At 46.3% G+C, this 16,746-nt stretch overlaps 1 protein-coding gene across 3 annotated transcripts in view; it reads left to right on the forward strand.

The window, feature by feature from the left end:
- Window positions 1–16,517, forward strand: part of TXNDC12 (thioredoxin domain containing 12) — a 103,801-nt gene extending 87,284 nt beyond the window's left edge. Inside the window, exons 11-12 of one of the 3 annotated variants that reach the window (XM_027108557.1) lie at window positions 2,704–2,828; window positions 14,338–16,517. In XM_027108557.1, coding sequence (XP_026964358.1) covers window positions 2,704–2,828; window positions 14,338–14,525 — 313 coding nt within the window. In that variant the 3' untranslated portion in view covers window positions 14,526–16,517. The remainder of the gene's footprint in view (window positions 1–2,703; window positions 2,829–14,337) is intronic. The other 2 variants (XM_027108561.1, XM_027108558.1) reach the window with 2 other exon arrangements.
- Window positions 16,518–16,746: the final 229 nt, after the last annotated feature.

The raw sequence follows: 16,746 nt of genomic DNA on the forward strand, positions 1-16,746 counted from the left end.
AAGTTTATCCCTGGGCCGGGGGTCCAAGTTCATAAAGATTCAATATCTTGATACGATAGAAATCAGCACAGTTCCCCAGAGGTATAACCTCTGAGCAACTTACATCTTTCTTCCTGGAGCATTACTCACAGGGAGAAGGGAGCACGAGAGGAAGGGCACGTGAGACAGAGGGCCAGGACCCGGTGCCCCTAATCAGTGGAAAGGATGGGGAAGATGGAGCGTGTGTGCCTGGCTCTTCTTCACAATCAGAGAGGCTGAGTAGGCTGGGCACACAGCAGCGGAGCTGGCCAGTGCCAAGCTTGTCTCCCGCTCTTCTTTGCCCAACAGCTACCCTTTGAAGACTTCCTGTCTCCCAAGGAACAGTTGTCATGACTATGTGCAGCACTGTTGGTGCCTTGGAGCCTTGAGCTGGGAGTGGCCTTGCAGGCTGCTTGCCACATTCTCCCCACCACCCCCTGAGTTCTCAGCATCAGTCTAGGGTGCCACCCACATGCCTGTCACCCATGTGTTGTCCTTCTTAGTCTGTTGGTCATCCCCTTCTTCCTCCTTTCTCCCCCTTTCCTTTTAACAAGTCCTTCTCTCCACCTTCCTTTTTTCTCCTTTCCTCCCTCTTTTTTCCCCTTTCCTCCCTCTTTTTTCCCTTCCTCTCTCTTTATGCCTCTTTTTTCTCCTGCTTTTTTCCTTTCTTGTTCCCTCTCTTCCCTCCTCCAGTCATGATTTTTCTCTTCTCCTCCCTTCTCCCATGTCTCCATCTTTCCCCCCCACCTCCCACCACGAAGTGATGAGCTCTTTCTTTAAGTATCTCCACACTGCCCATTCCCTGTCGACCTTGACCTCCTTCCCTCTCTCCATCAGTCGCTGTTCATTCTGCCTCAGGCACACAGTGACTTTAACACCTGGTGAAGATTCCTCCAAGAATAACCTAAGTTGCTAATCTGGGAGCTGAGCCTGGATGGTGGTGGGAGGAGGGAGGAAGATGACAGAAGAGTGGCATGGGAGACTTGGGGAGTTGGCTCCATGTACCTGTCTTGAACCTGAAGACTGAATGTCTATCTTTCCCAAGCTCTGGCCTTTAGTTTTGCCTCTGGGAAACTTGGTCCCAGCCTAGCACCCACCTGCCATCTAAGCCCCAGTACCCAGCACAGAACCTGGCTCTCTGTCGGTTCACCACAAATGGTGGTTGAGTAAATTCTAGCCTTTGAGGAAGTGGCTTTTCACCCTTAAAGAGAAGATTGGTGGTGAGATGAGCTTTAGGAGCAGGGTTGGCTATCGGTCCAGGTTGCAGTTAGGGTTAAGTTAGATTGTCAGTGTCAGGATAGGGTCAGATTTTATTTAGATCTGCTTCAGGATCAATCGTTTGCTGGCTTCTTCCTTCATCAGACAATCAATGACTTTTTTTCTCTGTGCTCTATGCTGGGGGCTGGTACCCCAAAGATGAATAAGCCTGTCCCTGCTCTCAAGGAGAGACAGATAAATTCAGCCGAATGTGACAGGCGCCACAAAAAAGAGTAGGGGAACAAAAGGGAAGGTAATTGTTTCTACCTGATGAGGTATTTGGGGACAGAGTTAGGCCAACTACACAAAAAAGATGTCTCCTGAATAAAATGGTCTGATTTTATTTCCTCTGTTTAAAAGTTTGTTTCTCATTATAAAAGTAATACATGCTCACTTTCAAAATTTTGAAAGGTAAAGCATTTTTTTAAAGTTCTGGGACTTCCCTGGTGGTACAGTGGTTGAGAATCTGCCTGGCAATGCAGGGGACACGGGTTCGATCCCTAGTCTGGGAAGATCCCACATGCCTCGGAGCAGCTAAGCCCGTGCACCATAACTACTGAGCCTGCGCTCTAGAGCCTGCAAGCCACAACTACTGAGCCTGAGTGCCACAACTACTGAAGCCCATGCACCTAGAGCCCATGCTCCACAACAAGAGAAGCCACCACAATGAGAAGCCCGTGCACAGCAGTGAAGAGTAGCCCCCGCTCGCCACAACTAGAGAAAGTCCACACGCAGCAACGAAGACCCAACACAGCCAAAAATAAATAAATGAATAAAATTTCATAATCATCCTACGTGAGGGAAACCACTGCTGACATTTTGGTTTCTACAAATAATAATGATCTAAGGCCTCAGTGAAGAGGAGGAGGGAGAGGCTTGTTGGGCCAGGGGAAGCTTGAGAAGCCTCCCCCAGGCAACTGTGGGATCAGCCCTGAGCCTTGGAGGATGACTTAGTGTGGGGAAGGGATTTCCAGTAAAGGCAAAGGCACATGCCATGGAAGAGCCTTTGGGGAATGGGTGAGGTTTGTGAAGTGAGAGGAAGGGTGATGAGGCTGGAGAGACAGGATGTAAATGGTCTTGAACGCCTAACTGAGGGATCTAGACTTCATCGCTTAGCTAGTCCAGGGACCAGAGAAGGCTTTTAAGAAAGGACGAATCATCTGATAGATGTTTTAGAAAGAGCTCTCTGCCTGTGAGGAGAGGGCATTAGAGGTGGAATCCAAATAGCTGAGTGAAGTTTGCAACCAGGGCTTAAGGGTCAGCATCTGTGACAGCCAGCAGGAGCAGAGGTCTGACTGTCCTAGGATGAATTAGCTGACAGTATCTCGTGTGTTGCGAACCCCACTGAAGGGGCTTCTGTGAGCTTTGCAGGGTCCTTTTAGCCTAGGAGGATGTCGTTAACACCGTCATCTCTCTGTCTCTCTTTAGGGCTACTCAGATCAAGACCTACTCCTGGGACAATGCACAGGTCATCCTGGTGGGGAACAAGTGTGACATGGAGGAAGAGAGGGTTGTTCCCACCGAGAAGGGCCGGCTCCTCGCAGAGCAGCTGGGTATGTGCACGGCACGTGTGTATGCACGGGAGTGGGGCAAATGGAGAGGACAAGTGTGTGTTTGTATTTGTGACGTTAAGGATGTGCTGTGATTGTGAATTATGTGCATATGTGCTCTGTGTGTATTGTTTCATATTTGTGTGATGTACATATGGGCTTTGTGCTAGTGAATTCTAGGTATTCATTATTTATGATACATGTATATTTTGTTACATTGAATGTATAAGTAATTTTTTACAGATTTATTTATTTTTGGCTGCGTTGGGTCTTCGTTGCTGCACACAGGCTTTCTCTAGTTGCGGTGAGCAGGGGCTACTCTTCGTTGCGGTGCTCAGGCTTCTTCTTGCGGTGGATTCTCTTGTTGTGGAGCATGGGCTCTAGGTGCATGGGCTTCAGTAGTTGTGGTGCGCAGACTCAGTAGTTGTGGCTCGCAGGCTCTAGAGTGCAGGCTCAATAGTTGTGGCGCACGGGCTTAGTTGCTCCGCAGCATGTGAGATCTTCCCAGACCAGGGATCGAACCCATGTCCCCTGCATTGGCAGGCGGATTCTTAACCACTGTGCCACCAGGGAGGTCCTTGAATGTATAAATAAAATGTAAATTTATGAAATCATTTTTTTAACCAGCTCCTTCCACAAAGGATTTGAGGTATCCTATAAAAATCATCATAGTATCAATACATCAATAAAAAAATAAGTGAGACAATTGAAGCAAAGTGAAAGCAAGTGTAGGAGAACATAAGAGGAGGTCAGAGGTGAGATAAGTGTATATTTTATAAGTTTTTGGGCATGTGCAAGAGTTGGGCCAAAATATTTGCTTTGAGCTTCCCAGCAACCATTGCAAAGAGGGAAACATAATCAGTTACATGGTTCAGAGATGGTCCTTAAGATGAAAACAAACCCATTATTCCAGAGAAACACTGCTCTCCACTGGCAACTGTAGAGCAGACTCTATATGCTGAATGCGATAACATCCTTAATATCTAACATGCCTTACAGCAACTACAACACTGAACATCGTACACTGTGTCTTACAATTTCTCTCAGTGTAAACTGATGCTTTGTCACCAAAATACAATTCACGGCAAAAGTAATTGTATGAGGGATGAGACAACGTGGTTTAAGCATGCAGCTTTTTCCAGGGTTAAAGCACCTTGATCCTTGTGCTCCACTGAGACCCAGGTGCCTCAGTTGTGTCTCAGTGACTGCACAGCAGGACACCTACCTACACTTGCTTAAAAGAGCAGCCTTTCTTTTCTTCCTTTTTTTCTTTTCTTTTCTGTATTGGGGTTCAATGTGGGATCACCTTAGGGAAGTCTTCTAGAAGAATGAAGTACTGCTTAGCTTTTAGCCAGTCTCCCTAAGTATTTCTTACAACCTAGGTGCTGTAAGTATTGAGGAATAAGGAGTTTAAAGTTATATTCTCTGCCAGTTTCTGAAGTACAGATATTTGGGCTGGTAGGTGGGAAAATTGTGTAATACACAAGTGTGAGTTGTGTCTTGTATATATTTGTGTTATGTGTATTATAAGTAGATGTATAGGAGAGTGTCCTATACTTCTTTCTTCCCTTTCCTGTCCTCCAGTGTGTCCTGGAATAGAAATTAACACACTGTAGGTGCTTAATAAATACAGAGGCTGGGCCATTTGGCTCTTGATGGTTCTTACCCCATCACAGAGGTTCTCAGGGTCCAGAATGTGCCTCTACCCATTCCCATAGTTCACAGAACAGTGAGCATGTGGCAAAGCCCTCACATGGGTGACCTCAGGCTATCTCTTTATGTCTTCAGCCTGCTGTCGCCGAGACTCCCAACGCTGTCCCTGGATCAACGATATACCATCTGTTTGAAAGGCTCTTTTCTACTCCCCATCCCCTACTTTTATCCAGCTGTTGAAAGCCCACTCAGCTTTCAGAACATCTTCACTGCTCTGAAGCCTCTTCCGTATTCCCCCAGCTCTTTTCTTTGTGCCCCCACTTACTGTACCCCGTACATGCAACAGGCACAGTACCCATCACACTTGGGTGCACTTGTTTCCATATTTGTCTCCAGAAAGCTCCATGATGACAGGAAGTGAGTCTTGTTTATCTTTATACCCACCATGCCTGGCAAATGGCCTGGCAGTGAGTAAACACTGCAAGACTATGTTTGGATTAAAATTTTATGGAGTCAAGTATTTGGCTACGTCATTTTACTTTGTTCTAATTACGACTTCCTGAGCTCCTACTCCATGCCAAGTACTGTGCTGTGAAATAGGCTATGTTCCCTGGTCTGAGACAGAAATAGGGATCCACCTGGTGATCAGTGCTGTGATAGAGGGATGTGCCGGGGTTGTGGGAGCACAGAGGAGGCACCTATTCAGTTGGGGTCAGAGAACATGATGCCCACTCTGAGTCTTGAAGACAAGTAGGAGCAGCCAAGTGAGAAAGAAAGGCAAGGACGTTCCAGGCGGGGGAATAACACTGGCAAAGGCAAGGAACAGCACTCTGTGTTTAGGGAATCATAAATCATTGGATTGTGTGAGTCTAGAGTAGTGCTTCTCCAGGCAGGAGACTCATGTCACTGGAGGTGTGCAAGATGATTTTATGTATATATTTTGGTGTGTATTAGAAAAAATATATAATCAGCATGTCAAGCCCTTAATGTTAAACAAGACTAAGTTTTTAAAAGGTGAGTTAATTTTATATTCGGAAAAAATATAGCCAGCATGCCAGACCCTTATGACTAGCATTTTAAAAAGGTGTGTTAGTTAAACATTTATTAGGTGTTTACCATGTGCCGGGCCCTATTCTAAGTGTTTAAAGTATTACTCATTTAACTTAATCCCCCTAGAACCCTCTGAGATAGGTACTTTTCTTATATCCAAGTTGTTCTTTTAACAGATGAGAAAACTGAGGCACAGAGAAGTTGAGTAACTTGCTTAAGGTCATACAGCTAGTAACAAGTAGAGTCAGAATTTGAATTCAAGCAGTAGTCTGGCTCCAGAGCCTGTGCTTCTAACCATTTAACCTCACTATACAGCAAATATCGTAATAACGGCTGGCATTATATGAAATGCTTTGCGTTAATTATCTCATTTAATTCTCACTATAAGTCTTCAAGGTAGGTCATATTCAATACTCTGAAAAATTAGGTTCTTGCTCAAGATTACACAATTAGGAAGTGGTAGAGCCAATAAAGATCTATCTAATTTATGTAGGAAAACAGATGGAAGTGAGATTAATTCTTACTACAGGGTTTAGGAAGGTACTTAAATGAATTGGTTAGATTTGGGTAGGTCAAGGTAACCCATCTCAGTCCTACACAACTGCCTGAGCTTTCCTCTACTGCTTACCAGAACTTGCCTATTTACATGTCTGTCTCTCTTGGTAGACCTCAGCAGTAGCAGGGGTTACGTCTAAAATTTTTTTCATTATCCCAGCCACCCAGCACAGGATAGATACTCATTCACTTGTACATTTGTTTATTGAAAAATATTTATTGAGCACATACTCTGAGCCAGGTTTTATCTTGGCACTTAGCTGTGATTCTTACTGTCACGGAACTAATGGGGGAAAGAGACACTAAACAAATAATTATACAAATAAATATATAATTAAAAATTGTGTAAATGGGTGAATTGTATGGTATGTGAATTATATCTCAATAAACCTGTTAAAAATTGTGGTAAGTTCTATTTGACTTAGGACTCTCATTATGGCAAGTGATAAAATCCCAAATTAAACAAGCTTTAATTTTAAAAAATAGAATTTATTAGCTTATGAGTGCAACTTAATTGCACTATTTCTTAGCTTTGTGTATGCCTTCAGCCTCTTTCTATAGTCAGACTCTGAATGGGGAGTAAGATGGATGATGGCAGCTCCAGATTCATATCTTCCAACTTCTGCAAAAAGAGGATTCTTGCTCCCAACTACCTTATGTCAATCTCAGGGAAGACTGTGATTGGCTACCTGTGAGTCACATGCCTGTCCCAGTGGCTGGGGGAGGCAAGTATTGTAACCTATAGTCCCACCACAGTTGTTTAAAGTAGAAGTTCCATAAAGGAAGGAATGGTGGACAGATAAGAGTAACATAAGGCCGCTGCAAGTGCTATTAAGAAAGTAAAAAAGAGAGAAACCTAATTTTAGACTGGAGAGTCAAGATCTTCTGAGAAAGTAACTCTTAAGCTGAGAACTAAAGGATCAGAAAAAAATTAGGCAAAGATTGAGGGTGGATCAGGGAGGGGAGTGTTCTACATCAAGACCAGCCCTAACGTAGTTTAGAGCTGAAAACGCTCATGAGATTTGAAAGACCATGTTGCAGGGACTAACTAGTCAAGGGGAGAGTAGTGGGAGATGAGGGTGGAGAGGTGGGCAGGGGCCAGATCATGCAGGATCTTGCAGACCATGTCAAGAATTTCGCAAGGATGTGATCATATCTGCGAGCGGTGAGAGAGGATACTCAGCCTTCCTCATCCTCACCCTCTGCTACACCAACTATTAAGTAAGTCTCAGTGATCCGCTTGCCAGTGCAGTAGGGCCATCCTCTTCTTTATGGGACTCCTCTTCAGGACTCCCTTTCTTTTAGTGTTTCTCAACTCTCTCAGCCAGAACTACTGATATGGCCAGCAACTAACATTTATTAAAGCTTTGAGTAGCAGCAGGTCTTCTATATCCTCAAAGTTCCTGGGACGTGGATGAGGCTGTAGAGACGCTGAGGCAAGTGGATCTTTGGGAGGGCAGAGAAGTTTCAGGGACTCCTATTCCAGGAAGCATGACATGTTAGGGCCTCTACCTCTTTGTGCAGCTTGAAAAGGGGCTCCTTGTCTCTTCCTCAATCTGACTGGGAATGGGTCTAGACTAGAGCCCAGGGATGCTAGTAAAAGAGAAATGTGCTTCTGCCTACAAGGGCAGGAGAAACCTGTTCAAAATGTGGTTTTGAAACATACACATAAACACTCACTTCAGTGAAGTGTGGAGGGAAAAGTATCAGCCTAGGAGTTTGGAGACTGAGGGTTTTATTCTGCTTCTGTCACTAGTTTACTGTGTAACCTTGAGCATCTTCTTTCCTGTTTCTGGGTCTCAATTTTGCCCTTTTGAAAAACAGGGGATTTGGATTAGTTGAGTGGGAAGGTCTGTTCAGCTCTATCCCTCTGACTCCATGATTTCAATTCACACAATTCCCCACTCATCACTCAGTCCCCACAGACCCTTGTACAGGGCTTTGCTTATTTTAGGTGCTTGATAAATGTTTTTTGGATTGGGGTGAATTGAAACCTTGCATCACTCAGCCTGGTGCAGAGAAACAAAGACCTAGCTGACATTGAGAATAACTAACCTTGGTGTAGTGACTTATGATTCACAATGTGTTTTCACAACAATTCTCTTTTGACCCTCACTCTCACTCCTAGTCTGGGAGGCGGCATTGTCTTCAGCTCCATTACACTGAAGAAGCTGAGTTCAGACCACTTATGTTTTCTTGCATGCAATGAGCTGTGCCACACTTCCGTGTCTTTCTTTTTTCACTTGAAGATTATGTAACTTTTCTAAGCCACACAGGTCATAGGTGGCAGGTCCAGTACTCTAACTCAGCCTTTAGACTCAAAATCTTAACGCTTCCATTGTATCACCACCCAGTGGTGTTTTCCCAAAAGCTTGCAGTAGTTTCTCTTGAAATTTCACCCTCAGTCCCAGTGTTGGTGAGAATTCTTTAGATTATGTTGTGGTAACACATAACCCAAGTCAGGAGCTTGGATAATAAAGGTTTATTTCTCACTCACATTACATGTCAGCAGCAAGTCAGCTGCAACTCTGTGCATGTCAGGCAACTCTGAGATCCAATCTGAGATGCCTAAGCCACACAAAGACTCTCAAGGCTTCTGTTGGGACTTGGTATGCCCGCATGCATTGGCCAAAGCAAGTTACACGATGAAATCTGATGTTGATTGACAAGGGAGATATGTTCCTCCCACAAGGAGGCACTGCAAGCCACTTGGCAGTGGGTGGGAATATAAAATCTTCTACAGGGAGGGCGGTGAACAATCTGCCACAATCACTGAACACATGATGGACCCTGGTGCCACAGAGGTGAATAAGTTCCCTGCTCTCAAGTTGCTCATTGACCAGGGAAGCAAAATAGTAGAGAGATAATCTCAACGTCCTGTTTACTAGCATTCTTCACCCTTCTCCAGCTCTGTCTCTCTCTTGAAACCGCCCCCTGGGGAGTTGACCTTTGCAGGCTGTGTTTCCCAGCCTCCTGTGACAGTGGCTTCTGGCTGGGTTTAGCCAAGGAGAGACACTGGCAAGTGATGGGAGTTGGGGAAAAGAGAAAAACCTGCATGTGTGTCTTCCCCACCCCTTGGCAGGCTCCCCCAGTAGAGGCTGCTCCTCTTCTCTGACTCCTGCTCCCCCAGTTTTAACTTCCTTTGGCCCCATTAATAGTTTTCTTTTCTGTTAATAATCTCTGGGTTTCTTCAGTATTCTGTTTGGCCTCTTAGTTCTTCTACCACCCATATAACCAGTTCCCTCTAGTTAAAATTTTAAGAATAGTGCCCATTTTCCTGATGGACTCTGACTGAAACAATCATGTCAGGTACCATGGGAGTCTAGGGGAGCGGTGCATTGTATGTTCTGAGTGGTGGAGATGGGGTGGGGAGAGAAAGGGAAGGCTCTGTGGAATCAGGGATTCCACAGGTGAGTAATGAAGAGGATTAGGTATAGGAACTAAAGAGTAGGAAGTAGCATGAGTAAAGAAACCAAATAAGAAAGTGTCGATGTTTCTGGAGCATGGTGTGAGCCAGGAGGATGAGGCTGGGGAAGTGGACAGAGGCTGAGCCATGCAGAATCTTGGGTGTCAACCTAATGAGGCTGGATATTGGATGAATTAAACCTCTTTGAGTTCCAGTGACACAAATCTAAGTCAAAATAGCTCAAGTTATAAGGACAGGGGCATAGCAGAAACAAAACGGAAGAGAATGTTGCTGGAAATGAGATGGTTAAGAAATTAAGAGCCAGGGTGTCGGATGGATTGTCTGCCTGAAACCCAAAGTTCCTGAGAATGAGTACAAGGCTGGGTGGAAAGGAAGACAGCGAATCCCTTGCCAAAACCATCAGTGACCGGAGGGGCTTGAGTTGAAGACTGATACAAGATGGAGATGATGAGGTATCAGAGCAGGCTAGAGAAGGGATTTGAACATAAAAGTAGAGGAGAAACGTTCTGGGGCAGTTTCAGGGTGAGGAGAAGCAAGTTTAGCTAGTTGTGAGTTTCTGAAAAGAGTTCTAAAGTCAAATTCAGAAGCAGGCAGTGTGGACAGAGTCAGTGGAATCTGTGGGGCTGCGACAGCTGCCTTTGGACAGGATAGGTAAACAGGAGCATTTTGGGGGTGGGAATCATCTCAGATTCAATTAAGAATTGGGCCCAATTAAAGGCAGCAGAAATTCCATTGTTCTGAAGCCAATTAGAGGGAGGAAAGGACTGGGGGATAGTCTGATTAAGCGGTCCTCATCTTCCTGAGCTCTCTAGATTCTCAGCTCCTGAGACTCCTGACTAACGAACCTGAGGAAAGGTTACCGCCTGGGCCTACTAATGAAGAGCCTTCCAGGAGTCTGACAGTCGTTAGGTGGAGGTGCATTTGGGATTGTTCTGCTAGCAAAAGAGACCCACGAGCTGGCCAGGGTCAGGCACCAGTTACTTGAATCAGAGTTCTCATACCTTGGGTATCTTTGAGACGGCAGTGATGACATCTCCTTGGCCTGACATATGCGCTCTCCGTGTTTGGTTACTTACTCCCTCTTCCGTCACCACTTTGAGCTTGCTGCTCTAATGATAACAAACTGCTATGGTCATACTGGGATATACCAAGACTGTTTTTTGTCCCATTATATGTGTTTATGCGGTTTCCCCTGCCTGGTGTCCTATACATGCATGTGCTCACACATGTCTTTATCTAGCTGATATCTGCTTAAGAATCAGCTTCTCCAAGAAGACTTCTCTGGGCCCCAGGCTCAGATAACTGCCTCCTCTGTGCCATGACAGTTCCCTCACTCCCCACCCTTCCAGCATTTATCACACTGTCAGTGTGTCTATCTCTGCTTCTCAAGGTTAGGAACCTCATCTGATTCACTTCAGTGTCCCCAGTGCCCAGCACAGGGTTTGCCGTGCTTATTGAGATGAGTTCTCATGAACCCCACTGTCCACAGCCCCTCAACCACATCCTCCACGCTCATTCCCGTCTCCTGCATCCATCTGTCTGTTCATTCAGTTAACATTCACCAAGCCCCTACTCTTCTGGCTGGTACTGGAGCTCAGATGAATGACGTGGTCCCCGCTTGGGGAGCTCCTTGGACTTCCACCATGCACGGTAACACGTGCTGTGGCAGAGGGAAGCACAGAGGAGGAGGCAAAGCCATACCTAAGCTGAGTCCTAAAGAATAAGTTAGTCAGGTGAAGAGTTTTGCTCTGTTCTGGCCTTAAAGACACCCATCGCCACTAACTTTTGGAAGCCTATTCCCCCTCTCCTCCCCTGCCACTCTCTCCCTCTGCCGCATTCCTGCACAGCCTCTGGTTTGCTCTACCTGGGTTATAGTGTATTCTGTCACTGTCCCAACTGAGAGTGAGACAAGGGGGCATAAGGGATAGAGCCCTGGCTTATGCCCCATCCCTGAGCCTCAGTGTCCCTATCTGTAAATTATAAGTGATAACCCTTGCCTTGACCCCCCCAAAAAGTTGTTTTAAAATTGTATTTGGGAATCGTTAAGGACTATGAACGTGTGAGGGACTGACACTCTGATAAGTGTGTCTTTTCTCCACAATTAGATTTGGTCTCCCCTTGTCCCTGGCACTCAATGCAAGACCTGGCACAAAGTTAATGTTCAATAAAGACCTGGTTTATTGATTGACCCTGAATGATGAAGAAAAAGAGGCTTTCCCCAAAGGCCCTGGGGACTGATGGAGGGGCAAGGAAGCTGGGACTCAGATGGGCTGGGAACATAAGGGAAAGGGAATGGTCATGTATTACACGTGCCAACCACTTCACATACTTTTGTGCGTTTAATTCTTATTACCACCCTATGAGGTAGGTGATATTCACCCATTCTACAGATGAGGATACAGAGCCTGGGAGAAATTAGGCAATTTGCCTGAGGTCACACAGCTGGTAGCTGACAGAGACTATATTCAAATCCAGGCTGTCTGACTTCTGGGCTTCTTCCCACTGCCCACCTGCACAATAGGACACGTCCTCCCCTCAGTGCCAATTCCTCAGAAGGGATTGGTGATCCTGGCCTTGACCTGTGTCCCCATCTTCATCCAAACTGATGGTTTAAGCCTACTTACTTCTTTACCTGTTTGCCCCTTTCCTAGGCAAGCAACATACTCTGCCCACTTCCCCAAACACTGTCACTTGTAACAAACCAGTCAAAGGCCAGAGAGTCAATGTTTATGATATTCGTTAAGGAAAAGCTACATGCTGGAGGGTCTCTCAAGCCAACTGCGTCTCTACAGCCTGAGGATAAGGAGCCAGCAGCCGCTTCCTTCTTCATCACATGTCCTCAATTAGCAGGCACTTCTGCACCTTGCTTTCTCAGGTCGGGAAATGGGCTACAGGAGAGGCTGTCAACCAGAGGCGGGCTGGCAGGAATTGCGAGTGCCTTCAAGCTGGCGTGGCCCGGGGAAGAGGAGCCCTGTTTGTACCTGGGGGCTTCAGCCCTCTCTGTGGACAATGGGATAATAGGGAGAAGGAGGGAGGAGGAAAGAGACCCCCCTCCTCTGTGTGAGAGGATGACAAAAGAGGGAGGAAAGGGATGAAGGGGAAGTGAGAGGAGCAGATGAAAGATGAGCAGAAAGAAACTGTCATTGTAACAGGCAATTCGTACAGCAATTTATCCATTGTATCGCTCAGTCCTCCAGGACTGCTCTCAGCAGGAAGATGCTGTTGTTATTCCCATTTGACAAACAAGGAGGCCGAGACTCAGAGAGGTTAAGTGATTCAGAAAGATGAAGTGACTTGCCCAGATTCAGACACTGTGGTAGTCAGATAAAAGCAAAGGAGGCCGAAACGGGAGGCAGGGGTGTGTATGGATGTAGGAGCTAGCCAGACCCAGATCTAAAACCAGTTTCCACTAACACAGTCACGTGACCTTGTGTGAGTTAGGTAATCTCTTAGAGCCTTCATTTTTCTTTTGTAAATTGGAGATGATTATATTTACCCCACAGGCTGTTGTGAGGATTAAGGAAAACAATATTTGTAAAGCTCCTAGCATAGCATCTGGCATATAGTAGGCACTCAATAAATATTAAGGATCCCAAGGAGTATGAGAAACATAAGGGGAAAAGAAGGAGGTAACATGGAAAAAAGGGAAGAGGGAAGCTTTTGAGGAGAAATAAAGATGGACTCAGAAGGAAGGGAAAGAGGAAGGTGGACAGACAACAGAGGAAGGAGTAGGCCGGCGCAGGGACATGATGGAGAATGGAGGCTTATGCCTCTAAGGACTGCCACCAACCTGGCCAAGACCCTCAGTTGGAAAGCAGCCGCTTTGTCTGAATCAGGAGGGCCTTGCTCGTGTCTCCTGGGACAACCAAGTTCTGTTCATTGTCACAGAAAGTACCTTTAAGGATCTCAAGGTGCAAAACAGACAAGAATGTCTCACCCTTCAGGTGCAGTTTTTCCTGGGCAATTTGTTGGGCCCGTGTGAGGAGCGAGAGATCCAGGGCGATTCCTGGAAATTCAGGGAGGAGGAACCCCTCTGAGGGGTGATAACCCAGTGTGTCTGTGAGTAGACAGAGCAAATGAAGCTCCGCTTCTCCAGTGTGGATCTTGGAGTGTCTCCCAGAACCCAGCCTAGACTGGCCAGGCTGGGGTGAGCAGAGGCAGGGGAAAGTGGAGTGAAAGCCCTGGTCAAAAAGGACAAAGCTTGGGCTTCTTATACTGGTGACCCTGGGCAGGTCAGCTTACTTCTCTGAGCCACAGCGTGAGCATTAGTGAAATGGAGAGGCTCTGCCTGGACCCTCCTTCCCCTAGGGGTGACATGAGGATCAAATGAGATAATGGGTGCTGATCAGTGCTTTGGAAGCTCAAGTGCTGTGTACACATAGTCAAGTAGTCACTCTCAGAAAACACCTAATTATCTCACACACACACACACACACACACACACACACACACACACACACACGCCGTGTTATCAGGCACAGGACTATACACTTTACATGCATCATCTTGTTTAAACCTTGAAATAATTCTATGAGATAGATAAAATTATCCCAATTTATAAACCAGGGAATTGATTCCTAAAGAAAATAGGTGACTTGCCCAGGGTTACACAGCTGGTCAGTGATAGAGCCAGGATCCGTCTGACTCTAAAACCAGTGCAGGTAATACCTGCCCGGTACCCTCTCCTTGAGGCAGAATCCTCTGCCCGTGGAATTAGGCCTTCTTGCTTTACTCCTGAGCACTGGCTGTATTAATGCAGAGTGTTCTGGCCAGGGGGCATGAAAAGGAAGGGAAAGATCCTTACTGCTATCTCTCTTCTATCCTCAGGGTTTGACTTCTTTGAAGCCAGCGCCAAGGAGAACATCAGCGTGAGGCAGGCCTTCGAGTGTCTGGTGGATGCCATTTGCGACAAGATGTCTGATACGCTGGACACAGACCCCTCCTTGCTGGGCACCTCCAAGAACACCCGTCTCTCAGACACCCCGCCACTGCTGCAGCAGAGCTGCTCATGCTAGGCAAGGCCCACTGTCCTGATCTCCCTTCATTGTGGCACCGCACCCACTTTGCTTCTCCGTTATACTCTGTCTTCCCTCAGCTGATTTGCTGCTGTTCCTTGCCTGCAGTGAAAGTGGAAGCATGCCCCTGGGGTTCTCTATGGATGGCCCCACTCACAGACACTCAGCACTAGACTAACTAGGTCGTAATGTGGGCAGAGGTTCATTTTACAAAAGGAGAATCCACTTTATGAAGGGAATTCACTACAGGGACTTGGAAAAGCGAGTCTCTTTCCTGCCTTTAAAATAAGATTTCCTCCCTTGACCAAAATTTGACACACCCACGCACACTTTTCAGGGCCTGGCCAACTGTGTAAAGTGAGACACACCTGCATAGCTAATCCTTTTGAAAAAGACCTCTCCATACACAACCTGCTTGTTTCATATCAGGCTCCCTGTGGGGATTCCTCTCACCACTAGACAAGCCTTGTTTCTCAAAGCCCTCGCCTGTTACCACGGATGCCCACAGGGCCTGGGCAGTTGCTGTGGTGACAGGCCAGAGCTAATCTCCAGAAAGCTCAGCCTCTCTAAATGATGCTGAAGGAGCAAAGGCTGAGTCAGAAACACACTTAAAAGAAAAAGATTATCCCCTGCAAAATGTCAAAGGTTCCTGCTATATGAAAGAGCAAGTGCATGAGCTCAAGAAAGACAAAGAGAGAAAAAGAGAAACACAGGCAAGATAAACAGGTCACGAATTTCTGATTTTGCTGCTTTCCAGTAGGTTCTTAACTGTGGAACTCCATGACATTGGTCATTGGTTCTTAGACTCCCAGAATCTGAAAAATTTATAGTTGGTGGAATCCCAAATTTTACCAAGTCTCACTAGTCAATTCCAATCTTCATGTCTCTGACAATTGGCTGTCAAGCCTCACAGCCAAATCTCTTCTAAAGCATACCTTCTAGGCAGGGATGGGAGCTCAGTTTCCACACCATCTTTGGCCATCTCTCATAATCAGAACGTCTTCCTTGCTTTAAGCTGAAATCTGCCTCCTGGAAATTCTTCTTCCTCTTCCCACTCCATTTGTACCAGCTCTGCTGTCAGAGACTTCACAGTCTCTGCTCCCTCTGCCCCGTGACACCCTTAGATGATTTGAGAACAGAAATTATGACCCCTGGAATCTGCCCTTTCTCTAAATCAAATAGTTCTAATCCCATCTGCCCTTCTTCTTAGGGTCTTCTCCCCATCCTGCCCTTTCCTCCAGCCCATGTTTCAATCACTCTTGAGTAGTCCAACTGGGAAATGTGATTCAAAGCAGAATAAATCTAAGGGGGTATGACCCTGAAAAAATTGGGAAAAGTGAACTCAGAGGTCCCAATCCTAACCTCCTTCTCCTGAGGGTGAAAGCTTAGTTTCTACTGAAGAGCAGATGTGAAACTCCTTCTGGTGGAAACCACTTAATTAAACACCCAAAGAAAACAAAAAACAAAAAACACGCCTCTGACACCAGCAACAAACTGACTGCATCAGTTCATGGTTCTAGCTTGTTTGGACACAGGCACATGTTTGGTTTTTGACTGAAATAATGATGTGGAGCTAGCAATGATTCCTGAAAATCTTTCCTCCCAGCCTTGACCTGAATCCCCAGCTTGACACTTCAGAAGTCAGTGGGGGAGGAGGGAGAGTCTCTCCCAAGTTTTCTCTCCATTTTAAATGCAGCTTATTTTCCTAGGAAAGTGCATTAACTAGCAACAGGTCCAATGACTACATAAAAGGACCCTTCAGGGTCAGCTCTGTGGAGATGTTGCCTTCTTTGACACAGTGCAGAGGATGGCGCTTTGGACTTGGAATCAGGAGACTCAGACTCTGCCCATAAATCAAGTGTGACTCTGGACCAGTCATTCCCCATCACTGAGTCTTGATTTCCCACTTATAAAATGAGGGAGGTGGGCTTCCCTGGTGGCGCAGTGGTTGAGAGTCCACCTGCCGATGCAGGGGACACGGGTTCGTGCCCCGGTCTGGGAAGATCCCACATCCCGTGGAGCGGCTGGGCCCGTGAGCCATGGCCGCTGAGCCTGCGCGTCCGGAGCCTGTGCTCCGCAATGGGAGAGGCCACAACAGTGAGAGGCCCGTGTACCGGAAAAAAAAAAAAAAAAAAAAAAAGAGGGAGGTTACGTGGGTAATCTTTCGGGTCCCTTCTGGCATGAATAACTCTGAGACTCTTTTTTTTCACCTTCAACATTT

Source organism: Aethalodelphis obliquidens, unplaced genomic scaffold, assembly GCF_003676395.1.
Source record: "Aethalodelphis obliquidens isolate GAN/ISIS:26980383/991018 unplaced genomic scaffold, ASM367639v1 scaffold9, whole genome shotgun sequence".
In the NCBI taxonomy this organism is placed as follows: domain Eukaryota; kingdom Metazoa; phylum Chordata; class Mammalia; order Artiodactyla; family Delphinidae; genus Aethalodelphis; species Aethalodelphis obliquidens.